The sequence below is a fragment of the Hippocampus zosterae genome, chromosome 13 (assembly GCF_025434085.1).
Source record: "Hippocampus zosterae strain Florida chromosome 13, ASM2543408v3, whole genome shotgun sequence".
NCBI lineage: Eukaryota > Metazoa > Chordata > Actinopteri > Syngnathiformes > Syngnathidae > Hippocampus > Hippocampus zosterae.
The window spans coordinates 15,544,508-15,559,127 of NC_067463.1; the positions used below are offsets into that span (position 1 = coordinate 15,544,508).

General features: G+C 43.5%; 1 protein-coding gene and 1 long non-coding RNA gene across 9 annotated transcripts; one reads left to right on the forward strand and one right to left on the reverse strand.

The window, feature by feature from the left end:
- Nucleotides 1–56: 56 nt before the first annotated feature.
- On the reverse strand, nt 57–14,616 carry rfx1b (regulatory factor X, 1b (influences HLA class II expression)). 8 transcript variants are annotated; one of them, XM_052084873.1, is made up of 18 exons: nt 14,522–14,616; nt 9,233–9,642; nt 8,951–9,048; nt 8,779–8,871; nt 7,270–7,346; nt 6,888–7,188; nt 6,429–6,610; nt 6,235–6,354; nt 6,024–6,145; nt 5,407–5,525; nt 4,274–4,377; nt 4,039–4,190; nt 3,863–3,960; nt 2,242–2,391; nt 1,941–2,152; nt 1,713–1,866; nt 1,551–1,596; nt 57–1,466 (listed from the first exon to the last, which is right to left on the reverse strand). In XM_052084873.1, exons 2-18 carry the CDS (start codon nt 9,273–9,275, stop codon nt 1,291–1,293), a joined length of 2,247 nt encoding a protein of 748 aa, XP_051940833.1. In that variant the 5' UTR covers nt 9,276–9,642; nt 14,522–14,616; the 3' UTR covers nt 57–1,290. The 8 variants fall into 8 exon arrangements, with proteins under 8 accessions (XP_051940833.1, XP_051940830.1, XP_051940828.1 ...); XM_052084870.1 differs by lacking the exons at nt 9,233–9,642; nt 14,522–14,616 and adding exons at nt 9,705–9,843; nt 11,748–11,882; XM_052084868.1 differs by lacking the exons at nt 9,233–9,642; nt 14,522–14,616 and adding an exon at nt 11,748–12,087 and having other exon boundaries at nt 8,779–8,868.
- LOC127613851 (uncharacterized) lies at nt 12,111–14,525 on the forward strand. Its single transcript, XR_007966335.1, has 3 exons — nt 12,111–12,747; nt 13,759–13,836; nt 13,957–14,525. It is a non-coding gene; the product is annotated as an uncharacterized LOC127613851 (long non-coding RNA).
- Nucleotides 14,617–14,620: the final 4 nt, after the last annotated feature.

Below are 14,620 nucleotides of genomic sequence, written 5' to 3' on the forward strand. Positions count from 1 at the left end.
TTTAAAGGTAGAATCCACATTACAGTACATGAACAATAACAACTCTCATTTTTAACTTCTTTTTTTTGCTGTGGCTTTCTGCCTGCACAACAAACGCGCCAAATGTTTTACAAAGCGATCTCTGAAAGTAATTGATCATGAAATCCTGATAAAATAACCAATCCTGATTGAGCTAGCTTGTACAATGTGCTCTTTGTAAAGGGTTAGTTTTAAAGTTCTGCACATCTCCAGGCCTGGTCTATTATTACATGAAAATTGGCTTTGTACTTTGTAGGCATACCACATGTATCCTAAGGCATTTTATGGTCAAACACTATACAATTTGAATATATGACACAAGAGGATGAAAAATAAACTTTTAACACTACAAAACACTGTACAGATTAAACCGGTTCGTCAAGTTAATACACTGGTAACCATGGGTATAAGGTGGCATGTGTTTATGCATTAATCTTATTCAAGTTGCCTTTCATCATGGGTGACGGTTTGTCTTTGTTTGCATGAACAAGTGAATACTCGGTATGTGATCTGGTGAAGAACATGAATAGGGAAGGATAGGCAAAGGAGAGACTACAAACGGCAAAGTCGGGAGCCCCATCACATAATTTTTAATAGCTACCAAAGGTGATGAAAACAAGGCTACGGAACCCCCATATAAATGCAACAATACACAAGATATAGAATACAAGCTCCGTTAGGCTAGCGATCTCTCAAAGGCACAGCGTATCAGTTTCAGTTGGCCTAATGGAAAAGGACGTACAGAAAGTAAATCAAATATGGCATCCATAACCAGTTGCCATTAGTGACCTCACACAATCCAATCATCTTGATCGGAAAAACAAAAACAAAAAAACCCTGCATAGACATTGCTTAAAAGGCAATGCAAGTGATTTTAGACATCACAAGGACAATTTTTCCACATCATCTGGTTAGCGCTTAAGGCAGGGCAAGGGAGACTTGTGGAAATGTCTTGAGTGTGTAGTCTATCAGGTAAATATGTGGCGTTTGTGCAGGGCTGGACACTGACTGTTCCGGGAAGGCACGGGGATCATCCATGAATACATGACAAAATAGAAACAAAATGCCAACACAGAGAGCAACGACTACATCATTGGCATAATTGGCACTCCCGTTTTCTTATAAATGCTCACACTGGACAAACACACTCAACACCAAAGTATCTGAGCTTTTCAGAGCAGTGCACACGACAGTGGGTCAGGGATGGGATGAATTGATGGCGTCAAAGCAAAGTGTGGGCATGTGTGTGTGTGTGCGTGTGTGTGTTTTCCTCTAAGACGGTGTGTTGTGTGTCTCTGTCAGAGTGTGCAGGCTTAAATCGGTCCTGGGCTGCTTGGCGGGCGGCTCCAACAGCTCCTTGTCTTCCAACATGCTCAGAGAGCTGGACTGCAAGACCAGATCTGCGCTCTCCTCCTCGCTCTCCTCATCTTCGTCCTCATCTTCATCATCTGATGGAGAAGAGATGGCGAGGCGTCAAGAGGACTGCCAAAAGAAGACGTTATGGCCAGCGGCACCAAGTGTGCTGATGTTACCTTTTTCTAGGTCCGGAGTGGATCGGCTCTTGACTGTGCTGGCAAACTACAATACAGAAGAGGAATGCTACAAATCAGACAAGTTTGAGCAAACCTTGAAAGCAGAATATCCCCAACTTTTTGTGAGTGTTGAACGTTATTTCCCCATTTTCAGACACTCACTTCTCCCATGACGGCAACTGGAGTCTCTCCTTTGGCCTGAGCCACTCTGTGCTCGATCAGGTAGTACATGTACTCGTCGTACAGCAAGCGGATGAGGTGAAAGGATCCGAAGCTGGCTGCGCTGCGCAGGGTCAGGTCTCGAATGACCATCGAACTAGTGGGTGCCACGACGTGTTTAGACTTTTAACACACTGCAAGACAAATAGTGTCCGGCCAGCAACCTCTCACCTGTAGAAGGACCAGTTGAGCAGAAAGACCTTGGCGGCCTTGGGCAGAGCAACGGGGTTGGCCTCGTAAGGTTTGAGCACTTGAGAGACCACGCCATCCAGCCAGGAGGCCCACTGCTCCAAGGAGTTCTGCTGCTGCAGGGTCATTTTAAAGTCTTGCTCAAGCCGCTGGACGATGCGGTCCTCACACTGACACACCCATGATGCTTGTTCCTGTGAGGGGCGAGGTAGAGGGAGACAGGCCCATTAGGTTCCGTGACGCCTAGCTTGTGTTCTTCCGAGCGGCTTGCCGCCCAGCGGACCTGAACGTTGGTGAAATCCACACGGTTGAGGTCAGAGAGCATCTGGTTGATCTGAGCAGAATTCTGGAGGACGGCGCGGGCTGCCTGTGCCAGGTGGTTCAAGCTGGTATAGCGACGCAGCGTTTGGGAGAAAGAGCCCACGCACACCACCTAAGGGAGCGACGCGGGATGCGCAACACAAAATGGTACATTTTCAGACATCTGTAAGCAACTGCTCTCAATTTTACTCCCGACTTTTTTCAACTTGCTTCGATGATGACGTCACATACAATTGAAAAAGAATAGAAAATCAACTTCGGTTGAGATCTTAATTGAGGAATAAGACATGGAGCAACATGAATCGAGAGCAATGATGATAAGAGAGCAAAATATTGACCAACCGTGACCTTATTTAATGTAATACTTTTGTCAGCTTCGAGAATCATTCAAAGAGTTGGTTGTGTGAAATTCACAGTACTGGCAAAATTATGGAAACACATTGTTTTGACAGCATATTAGTCAGGGCAATGCAACTTACTATAAAATCCTATGAATAATACTCATTTTTTGCCACCCCGCCAAAAATAAAAATTGAGAGGGGTTATTATGCAGGGGGTAATAAGAAATGAAAATCTTCACATTGTTTAGACCAGGGGTGTCCAAACTTTTTGCCAAGGGGGCCAGATTTTATGTGGTAAAATGTCGGGGGGCCGACCTTGGCTGACATTCTTAACATTGAACAACAATATTGTTCAACAAATTTTAGTAAGCCAGTCTGTTTCACATTTCCATTTTTATTTTAATTTCAACAATTTTAAGAATTTCTTTTGGTTCATTTGAAACAGGAATTTGAAATATGACATCAGTCAATATAAACACGGAGTGATGTCTTGTTAACTCGTGAGTGATGCCCTCTAGTGTCTAAATGCTATTACTCATTTAGTGAATGCTATTACTCATTTAGCCACTAGAGGGAAGCAGTACTCTATGAAACATCACTCACCAGTCTACGAGACCTCAGTCAATGCAACACGTGTTCCATTGCGCCCGACCTGCGGGACAGACGGCACTGATTTTATGACGGGGGCCGAGGGCCGGATGAAATTCGACCGCGGGCCGGATTTGGCCCGCGGGCCGGACTTTGGACATGCCTGGTTTAGACGCTTACCAATATAAAGAGTTGTTTTTTTTTTAATGGTAAAATGATAAAAGCAGCATATAGTGCAGGAACAACATTTTCAAAAACATTATTTTAAAACTGCTTTGAAAGACTTAAATCATAGGCATAGTAAGGGAGAATCGTTTTTAACCTAAATTTAAAAGCATTCACACTTTATTGGTATGTTTCAAATTTGTTCTTCACTCACATTATTTACTCTCATAGTACAAGATGCCAGCAAAACGGGGACCGTCTTAAACACAAGAGAAGAAAACAGCTTTTTGTGGGTGTTTTTTCAAAATATATACACAGGTGCATTATTCACAGGATTTTACGTTGTTTCTTTAATAATTACATGTGACAACCTCATTTATTTTCTTGTGCTCAGTGCGAGCATTATGTAAGCTAATAAAAGTGAGACTATTTAAGTACAGAGTGCAAGTACTTTGGCTACCAGCGGAAAGTATGTAATTGCACACAAACCTTAATGCGGACCATCTCTTCTGGGATGTTCATCATGGCGCCGGACAGCCAGCTCTCCAGACTCTTCGCAAAATTACGGATGGCCTGAGTTAAGGCACCTGCAGCGCAAACAAAGGTGTTAAAATTCACCAGGTCGGACTTACTTTGTGCGCCTTTTTCATCCCCCGCATCCTTACTGGGGATGGGTCGGAGCACATCGGGGATGAGGATTTCCACCAGCGTCTGATAGAGCAGGTTGTCACACGCTCTCGTCCAGTGTAGTACGGGCTCAAACTTACACAGCAGCACAAGGCACGATTTTGGCAGACGTTTCTCCGACTCGTGGTGGCTGGAAGGGCAAAAGTTTGCGATTGTTGTAGTGGGGGTAGTGGGGGTAGTGGCGGGTCAAGGTGTTTAGCTTTTGATACTCACAGGTTGAGTGTTTCGGGGTCACTGCCTTGGCTGAACCTCCAGAAGGACTTCCAAAGTGTCTCCACAAGAGTGAACTGGAGGTTCACCATCACATCCAGAACGGCCTGTTGGCAAGGAATGGGAAAAAAAAGGATAGAAGAGGTCAGCAGATCGCGCTGTCAAATCTGCATTTGTTAAAAACTGAAGTGAAGAAAACATTTCAACTGAAAACTGAAGTGAACTGTAGAATGTGAGCCTTGTGATCCTTGGACAAGTTAGACATGTTGAGATAGGCTACGAGAATTGCCAAATTACTAACATGTCACGCTAACATATACAGGTAGTAGGAGAGAGCGACCTAGGTGAGTCGTGAGGATTTTATTTCACAGCATATCTTGTATTCAGGTATTACTTTAAATGAGCACTGATGAAATGCTAACATGCTTGCAGTTCCTATGCCAACATATAGCAAGATGGCAACCTGAGCCAAGAAAGCGCAGGAGTTGCGAAGAGTTTAACATCATGCCCTGTATTTCGGAACTACAGAAGAATCTAGGAGTTTTCATTAAATCCGCCAGTTTTACTTTGTTTTTGGAGAAAGTTTGTTAGTTTACAATTACATGTTTTAATGTATGTTTTGAGTTCAAGATTAAAAAAAGAAAAGAAAAACAGGTCAGTAATTATATACAGTCATAACTCGGTTTTCGACCATAATCTGCTCCAGAAGGCTGTTCGAAAACCGTAACCACGCTCTTTAAAAAAAAATCTTTATTGAACACATCTGCTCACAATGGAACGCTACACGAGGAAGGCGAGAGGAGTCATTTGGCGCATTCAAGTGTATGTGTGTGTGCGTATATATATATATATATATATATATATATATACATATATATATATATATATATATATATACACACACAGTGTGTATATGAAGGAGAGTGTGAATGCCCTCATATATATATATATATATATATATATATATATATATATATATATATATATGAGGGCATTCACACTCGCCTTCCTTCTTCTGTTTCTACGGATGTACAGCAATATCAAAATAGATACATTTCAAATAAAGCCTGAAAGATCATGTTTGATATTAAGTGACAAAGACAAAAACAAGATATGTTGGCTTGTCAATTGCCTACCTCACAGTGTTCCCTGTAGAGTGTCTGAAAGGCCTTGAGGTGTTCAGGCAGGATCCCATCAGGCAGGTTGCGCGCTTGCACATTCATGTCAACAAACTCAGGCAACGGACGTGATGCTTCTACACAAGATGGAGGAGACACTGTCGTCACCACTGTACAGTATATTCTCTTTCACTTAAAATTTTATTTCGGGGTGCGGGTGGACATACAATAATATGCAAAACACCATTGAACACATTAGGGATGTCCTAATCAATCATGCGATTGGAAATCAGGGCCAATCGCGTATTTTCAACTGATGCAGTATCGGCCGAAACAGATCGGTTTTATTCATTTTCTGAACAACAAAATAATAAATAAATAAAATAGAACACTGAGTTTATTTTGATGCTATTGGCACTGATTTGGTGGAATAGCCAAAATAATATCATATTATATAAATTAATAATCGCTGATACACACTTTTTTTTTTGTCCTCAATACGTTGCCTAAAAGTATCGAATCAGGACTCGGTATCGGCAAATACTTCAAACCAATGACTCCAAATCGGATTTGGATGACAAAGCGTGATCGGGACATCCCTCATACACATTCAACTCTATGTGGCAGTTCCTCACCCAGGAACTGCTGATAGTGCTGCACCTGCGCCGAAATATCACAAACCACTCCTGCCTGCTGCTGTGATGCCCCCCCTGATGTCCCATTGGTGATCCCCTCTGTTTTCTGAACTGCCTTTATCCTTTTGGAGAGAACACACCCAGGTCAGAACAGTGACACGGGTCAGTCGGTTACTGGCGTGCCTCTTTATATAATAGCCTACAAGGATACCTGCTTTTCTGTGAAAATGGCTGCTGCCGCATTGCCATGTGCTGCTGTTCATCCATCAGTCTAAGCAGAGGGGAGCCAGATTTGATCCTGAGTCCATAGTAGTGGTACTTTGAGTTCCCCCTGAAACATGCGTGTCAAGGCTTACGACGGGGTGGTGTGCAAGACGATTACAACCTTCAGCATTGTGCACATACCGGGTCCCAAGCCTTCGAGTGCGAAGGCCCATGAAGACAGACCTGATGAGTTTGCCAAAGGAGGCGGCATTGACGGGTTCCAGCTTTTGCTCCTGGCAGTGTAGCAGGTAGTGGTAATACAGGGTGCAGCGAGGCAAACTCACCCCCTCTGCACCTTCGTAGTTGTCACATAGCCACTGCACCTGAAGAGCACAGCTACCACGGTCACGTTCCACCATAGCCACGGACATCCAGCGCATCCAGAAAGCAATCACATTTTTTCATATTATGGGATAATTTTCAAATCAAATTAATTCATTTCGTTTTTTTCTCAGAGCTCCACACGCAACACCACATTCGGAGAACATGACAAATGTATTGAAAATGCAATCTAAGAAATGTGGGGTGTTGTGTGCTGAATTGTGGGGAGGAGAGGATGAATTATCTGACAGCTAAATCACATTAAGCTGGAGTACTTACAGTGGCCGGAGGGGCACGCGAATTTGGGCTGGAGTAGCTCTGACCTCCTCCTCCTCCTGTTGTTCCCGCCCCCCCTCCTAACAAATAAGCCCCCTGAATGACATAACCGGCCCCACTCGCGGAGGTGCCCCCGCTCGTTGCAGCTGCTGTTCCCACAGACGAGGAGAGAGGCTGCGAGGTGACGGAGCCGCTGATGTCGGACTCCGAGCTAGATGTGGCCTCGTAGAAGTTGGAGGAGGAGGAGGCGGGAGGGGTTTGAGAGTAGAGGGGTGAGTCGGAGAAAGAGTAGCTGCTCGGCCGGCTGGATGGAGACGCAAAGATTTGTTACTGGAAGGCTCTGAAAGATGAAACATGCAAACATGGAAACATCCTTGTCTCTCACATAGCTGATGTGTTCAAAGCATTGTCGGCGCCTCCACTTTCCACGTACTGCACCTGGCTGGAGTACACCTGCTCCACCTTGAAAGAAAACAAGGGAAGGGGAGAAGTGACCTGACCTGCTAATGTTGACCTGACCTGCTAATTTCACAACAACAAAAACTCGGCATCAATTAGGACACTGGGATCAGTGCCTCTCCCCTGCACTCTAGTGCCCTACACAATATTGTGAGTGTGTCAGTGTGGAGTGCTGTTTGTATGTGTAATGATGTATATACTGTAATGCATTCAATGTTTCCCACACTGCACCTGAAAAAGCAGTGAACAATGAATTGTCAATAGAAAAGCTACTCAGCTGATGATGCATTACACCAGGGGTGCCCATTAGGTCGATCCTGATCTACCGGTAGATCTAAGACAGGTCGCAAGTAGATCCGAGGATTGTCGAGGAGAAAAAAACAACAACGTGCGTGTGTGTGTGCGCATGCGCGCGCCGGTAAGAGTAGATCCCGGGAGGTTAGTTGATCGAAAAGTAGATCTTCGATCCAAAATGTTTGGGCACCCCTGCATTACACTGTTTCTGGGGACTTGCTGGATTTCCAGCATGAGACAAATTCATGAAGTGTGACGTGAAATATCTTCATAAAGTAGAGCAACAAATCACAATATGGATGGACAAAAAGGTTTCAAAAAATATTTGTTGAATACACTCACCTTGAAACAATCAGGTTATTTTATTGATTTTTTTCAATACCTATTACAGCAGGTAAACCGGCTGGGGTTGATTCGGTAGTTATTGTAATTATGTGATAGCAATGATGTATAGTTTTGTATGTAGCATGTAGGTGAACAACCACTCAGAGAGGTGACCCGCTGCTAATAACAAAGTGGAAATGTTTATTTCCATTTTATACTTTATTAGAAAGCCAAATTCTTTTTTTTAAATAGAGGCGGCACTTAATTATTACAATCTGTCTCCTCGATTATGTATTATCAAACGTCCCAAAGCTCTGCAATTGCTTTCACATGGCATGAACAGGAAACTGTCGAAACAACAGTAACAGGCCGGTTACTAACACACATCCTGACCTTCTCTACTGGGGGTGGAGTGGTGTTCAAAAACATTTCAAGACACCTTAGGGCCTAGCAGTTGGACGTTTGCTTGTCCATCTCCTGCTTATCACTCAGTTCTTGTTTATCTATCTCCATTAGCAAGAGACTTAAAACCAAGTATGGTTACTTTCCTTTCATTTTAGTTACTAGCAACACTGCAACACCTTTTTGAGTAAGGTCCAGCAAAATAAATATACAGTGCAACCCCCAAAGTACTGTGACAAATAAGCCTGGAAGAAATGAAGATAATTTAGATGCATTCCTAAGGAAAACTGTTTTGAATATAGCAACCAGCATTAAAGAACAGATGTTCAACTTTGGTGGTTCTATTGTCAATGGTTCGCTACATAAGATAATTATAATGGCGATGGAATAATTCTTGTTCGATGTTTGTCTTTACCTCTTGGTTGATGTGTGCCGATTGCAGGTTGTTGATGTGTCCTGACTGAATCCTCTTGCCGGCCTGCAGCACCGTCTGCAACACTGACCTCTGCTGGTGAAAACAGTCACGACGTCAGCTTGAAACTAGCGTGGCGATCGTTAACCTCTTCTCGTAGAGGACGATGTCTTACCTGAGTGGTGGTCTGCACTGGCTGGACCACCTGAGTAGGCACACCTGGGGCTGGTGAGCTTGATTCTGACAGACTGTCATTGGAGTGAGCAGAACCCTCTGGGGCACCAAACAAGTAGAATGAGAAAGAGACTTGAGCAGCAGCAAAAAAAAATAAATCATAATAATAATAATAAAACATTTTATTTGTGGGCACCTTTCTAAGAACTCAAGGACACCTTACAACAAGCAGTTAAAAAACAAATACAATGTTAAAAACAAAATCAAATAGAGTACAACTCACGACATGCGTCTTGCAAATTGTACTGAAAGCCACTGTAGAACATCCCATGTGTGTGTTTTTGGTTCAGCGGGGGAGAAAGTGGCACAAATGCACTCGTCTCTGCTTTAAATCTTGTGGAGGGGACGACAGCCTCGGACAGCTAATCTCCCCAGATGGAGAGAAATCCCTCCATCTTGTAAACATGCATATCAAATGCGAGAGGAAAATGAGACATACGAGGGATGTTGGCAACAAGATGATGGACAACATGCGCAGGGAAGGCTTAGGCACTTCCTTTTTGACAAATGGATTTCTCAATTTGGCTTACTGCAACGTGACGTTTGTACTTCTCCAAGTTGACAAAGCAACCGCCGACTCATTTTGAATGTAAAATACAAATCACTGATAAACAAAGTTGTCAATGTTGCGATCTAGATGTCCCGCCGAGACGCCTCGCTGAGCTGAGCTGCATCTTGTGACTTGTGGAACAAACCTTTATATCTTTCCTGTGAGGGCAGTGATTGTACCACCCAAATGGACTCTCCCTCTCCCTCTCTCTCTGCTACTACTCTTCTCATTGAGTGGCTGATCGATGTGATAGACGTTCTCCTGCTTCTAACTTGTCAATACATCTGAAATGAAAGAACAGCTGTAGGCAGATCATGAACTATGAAATGCTAGGAGGGACTGGGAAGGGGCCACCTTGACGTCCACGCTTGATTATTGTCCAACGACAAAAATTTTCACAACACACGTACTCACCTTACCGTCAGATAAGACATTCCAAAATGTACTCCTTACCACTCCCTTGTTTCATTGAGTCTTTTGAAGACAGGCTACGTATGTTTATACTACAGCCAAATGTAAACCAGCCTTCCATCACAAATGCAAACAGATTGATGGAAGCATTGTGGTGAAAATGATTCATTCTCCCACAAATGATAGATACTGGCTCGAATAAGTTCTAGCGGTTATCAAGATGATTGAATAGGCCTTCGCACACAACCCCCAACCCCCCACCTGCCCTAACGTGTGCCTTTGTGGATGAGAGTATACTATGTTACTTGACACTAGCAGGCAAAAATATCCACAAAGACACAGACCGAAAATAAACATCCAGAAAAAGACTTTCCTAACGCCTCTTTCATTCTCTTCTGGTTAAGAGCAGATTTTCAAAATGCCACATATTTTGTATGACATTTACCATTACTGTATATAAAACATATTTTTCACTGAAAGGGGAATAGTTTACATTAATTCACAACTCATAGCCAGAAAAACACTTATTTGCAACATTAACAGCCAACTTATGTTGCCATGGTTGCACATTTCCTTGTTAGTAATTGGGAACGGCCACTATTTCATGAGCTACATCTACATTATGATCACACCAACTCCACAGCAAACTCAAAAAGAAGCTGCATTCCACCCCTCACATTGAGTACAATGTAACCTAGCAACCACATGCATCACATTATTGTGGTCTGCTCCTCCACACACACACACACGCACACACACACGCACACACACGCACAATATTACTGAGTGTGCAGACGATGGTAATTATGACTAAACACAGAGCTGATGAAACACCATGACCACAAATTAAAATGGTTAGATAATGGCAGGAAAATAATTAGTTAACCCTTTTGCTTTTGGTGATTACTGCATTTCTGTGCTTGCATTTATCGTATCGCATTATCTTTATTTACAGCACTGACTGATTTGCTAGGAATTTAAAAGTAACTGCTGGTATTATTAAAATTGGCTGAAACCTTGGTGACACTAAACGCTGTTTAAAATAACGTCACATCATCTTTAGAACAAACAGAGCAGGATCTACATAGGAGATGAGAGCTGTATTTTACCCACAATAAAAGAGTTATCTTTCATTATTATTCTAGTGAATTGTTTTTGCGACATAACTTGCCACAAATTTTGGTCCTAAGCACTTTGTAAAGAGCAATGGTCTCCAGGTCACCCCCCGAGCACCACATGAGTAGCCTGCAAGTCTGATCTAAAATTAGCTAACCGATGATGAGACATTGTGATGTTCTCGGAAAGTTGAGGAAGAGAACACTGAACGAGATTTATAGAAATATAGTGACATTTCCCCGTTTCTGACCTTGTTAAATGATTGTTGAGTTTTATTGTGAGAATCAAGTCAAGTCAAGTCAACAGTATTTATACAGCACTTTCAAACAGCCATCGCTGCATACAAAGTGCTGTACATGGAGCGATTTAATCATTGACAGGATCAGTGTTTTTCCAAAGATGAATATTGTATCATTAATTTATAAGAACAATAAGTTAATTTAAGCAAAGCGGGGTTTTTTTCTCAAATGTGTGCATATGAAACGGATAGCCTCGGCCACCAAAAATAGCTCTGTTTGAAAGAGCTGGTGTAGACCAATATATTTCTTTAAAACTGCATCCTGGTCAACAACTAAGCCCTAAAGAGTACTCATAATGATTGTGCAAGCTACACAATGAATATGTGTGTTAAGTATTCGATAGTTTGACACATGTCGCTTACCTGTAACCGTCACTATGATGTACTGGGGTGAGGTGCTCTGACCATTCTTCTGGGCCACTGTGTGCTGGATTTCAGGGCTTATGTAGTGCTGTGTGGGAGCTGCTAGAACAGCTGCCTTCTGGTTCTGAGTCTGGGCAGGTGGGGCTTGGGAAGAAAGTGCATCCTGTCCACTTTTGACTGATTGGTTGGCTGATGCAATGCTCCCAGAGGTGAGTGGTAGTCCGGTCAGGAAGTGTGCTCCTGTCTTGGTGGAAGAGGGTGTGGTGGAAGCCGGCGTTGCTATGGTTACCGTGTTGGTCTGCTGAGGCTGGAGGTCTTCCGAGTATCCAGAAGTTGCCATGGCAACCAATGCTTTCAGGCGCTACTTCTGTTGATTGAGAGAGACACGGATCTCAATAGCGAATAGCCTATAAACATGTCTTTGACGTCATATCCCTCTTGTGTTATTCCCATAGTCTGCGCGCGCGCGCGTGTGCGCGCCCGTGCGTGCGGCAGAAGAGGAAGTAAGGTTTTATCTCTAACGCCGAGCAATATTATTGAACTTTTAGAGCTACAGTCCACCGCAAATGTATAAAAATCAAGCAACCAACAGGCAACAATTCATTTTCAATTGTGATAATGTTAGCAATGGCTATTGATGCAAACTGTAACATTTACTTACTACTAAATCCAGTTTTTGAAATTAATATATATTGTAACATTGTCACCTCTGTAGCTAAGACTAGATTCACATGCACAATTAGTGGACCCAACCATTCAGGACTTTACACCAACACAACTTATCAAGCACTCCGGTGTGCACCCACACGGTAAACACGACGCGTAGATGATCAGCCAACACGTAGTCACGGGAGTGAAAGTGTCGCAACAAAAACTTTTCCTAAGTGGTTTGAAGGAGTATCTAAGACACATCTCCCAAATACGCACGTTTGGAGCGGGGAAGTGATTCAAAAAGTGGATAATATGTGTGGGATTTTAACATAGCTCTGCTTGCTTGAAGGTATGTTGAGTTAGCGAGAGTAATAGCTTGCCCAGCTAGCAGCTCGTGTCAGATAGTAAGCTTCATGTGCGCTTGAGCTGCCGAAGCTGTTGGCTAGAAACAACGCCAGCGTGCCTGTAATTCTTCGACCAGGACACGAAGACGACTAGGAGCCAATTGTGTTCGAAGTTAAACGTGACACTCCACGAAAAGTGAATACAATAGTCGGGGTGAAAGTAGGGTAGTCACAAGCGTTAAAACGCACCCGCCATCTTGTGTTCCGATCAGAGATCTGACATCGCCATAACAACCGCCTGCGCACGTAAAAAAGCTACAACCAATTTCATCACCGACATGCTCGAGCACTTTCAGCAAACACAAACGAATACACAAACAAAACAGCCATGCAACTTTAGGGAGCACGAAATAATAATACAAGCTCATTTTGAGGAGTTCACCTCTGTTTTCCCCCGGTATTATCCTTTTTAGTGCTAAGTTTTCCCCTTACATTCGGGTTGTTGTTGACTCCCGTTGCTTGGTTCTTGTCGCCAGGACTACCGTGACTATGGCGCCTTGCTTTCACCGGGGCAACTGTTGCTAGCCTCTTACCTAAGCCCCGCTCCCTACTATATGCTGATTGGACCACTTGGGATGTGGTCTATACGTCACGAACAATACTCGTCTCTTAATGGACAATCGCCACTGCCTGTCACTCTCACCGGGGCCAAGCGTCTCATGACTACTTGGGAGTTTCTGTGAAGACTCGCATGTTGGCGTCGAGATTTCAGCATTATTTTATAACAAAACAATTCGATTTCTAAGTAAACAAAAGTACTGAAACGGAATCTTGATAAAACCTCCTTATTCTTAGCTTGCAATAGCTGCATCAAATCCCTGATACATTGGCAATACTCACCCTTTGCAGGTTTGTTTTGTAATGTTGTTTTCAATGTTTGACTTGGCCAATCTAAAACCATCCAATTATTTTTTATGACTATCTATCTAGTCAGTCTATCTATTGAATTGTTTCAGACCATGCTTCCTCGACAGCTACAGGAAGTATGTCTTCGTTTGGTCCTTTTTGAGGATAGAGTTGGCCTTCCACTTCAGGTACTGAGAGACTGTCATTCCTAGGAACTTAAAGTCTCAATGGTTGACACGGGGCAGTTGGACAGCATGGGGGCATCTGTGGCAAAGAATGTTTCCTAAAGTCCAAGATCACCTCTACAGGCTTGAGCGTGTTCGCCTCCAGATGGTGTTGGCCACACTGAAGCGCTACTATGCAGACTCGTTGCCATTGTTGATGACGTCGATGGCTGTGCTGCTGTCTGAAAACTTCAGGAATTTGACAGCTGCACGTTGAGGCACAGCCATTGGCGAAAAGAGAAAAGAGCAGCAGAGAAAGGACACTTACTTTGGGAGCCCCGGTAATGATGGTGCATGTGGATGAAATAGTTTTCCCCAGCCTCACTCGCTGTGTCCTTGCTTGTTAGGAAGCTGTAAATCCTCCTGAGGATGGCAAGAGAGATGTTGAGCTGGAGGAGCTCGGAGGAACGGAGGTCAGGGATGATGGTCCTGAATGCAGAGCTAAAATCCAAACGATCCTCCTGTCAGTCCCTACACCATTGAGGTGATCCAGGGTAAAATGCAACTTTGTGTTGACTACATCATCACCCACCCATCATACACCCACCTGTTTGCTTAGAACACAAACGGCAGAGAGTTCAGCAGTCTAAGCAAGTGCTGACTCATTTTGAATGTAAAATACAAATCGCTGACACACAAAGTTATCAACCTAGATGTCCCACCGAGACACCTCGCAGGTCCTGTGATACTCGTTGCCAGTCCAGTATGAGACGTACAAAGGACTTCATGACCACAGACGTTAGATATC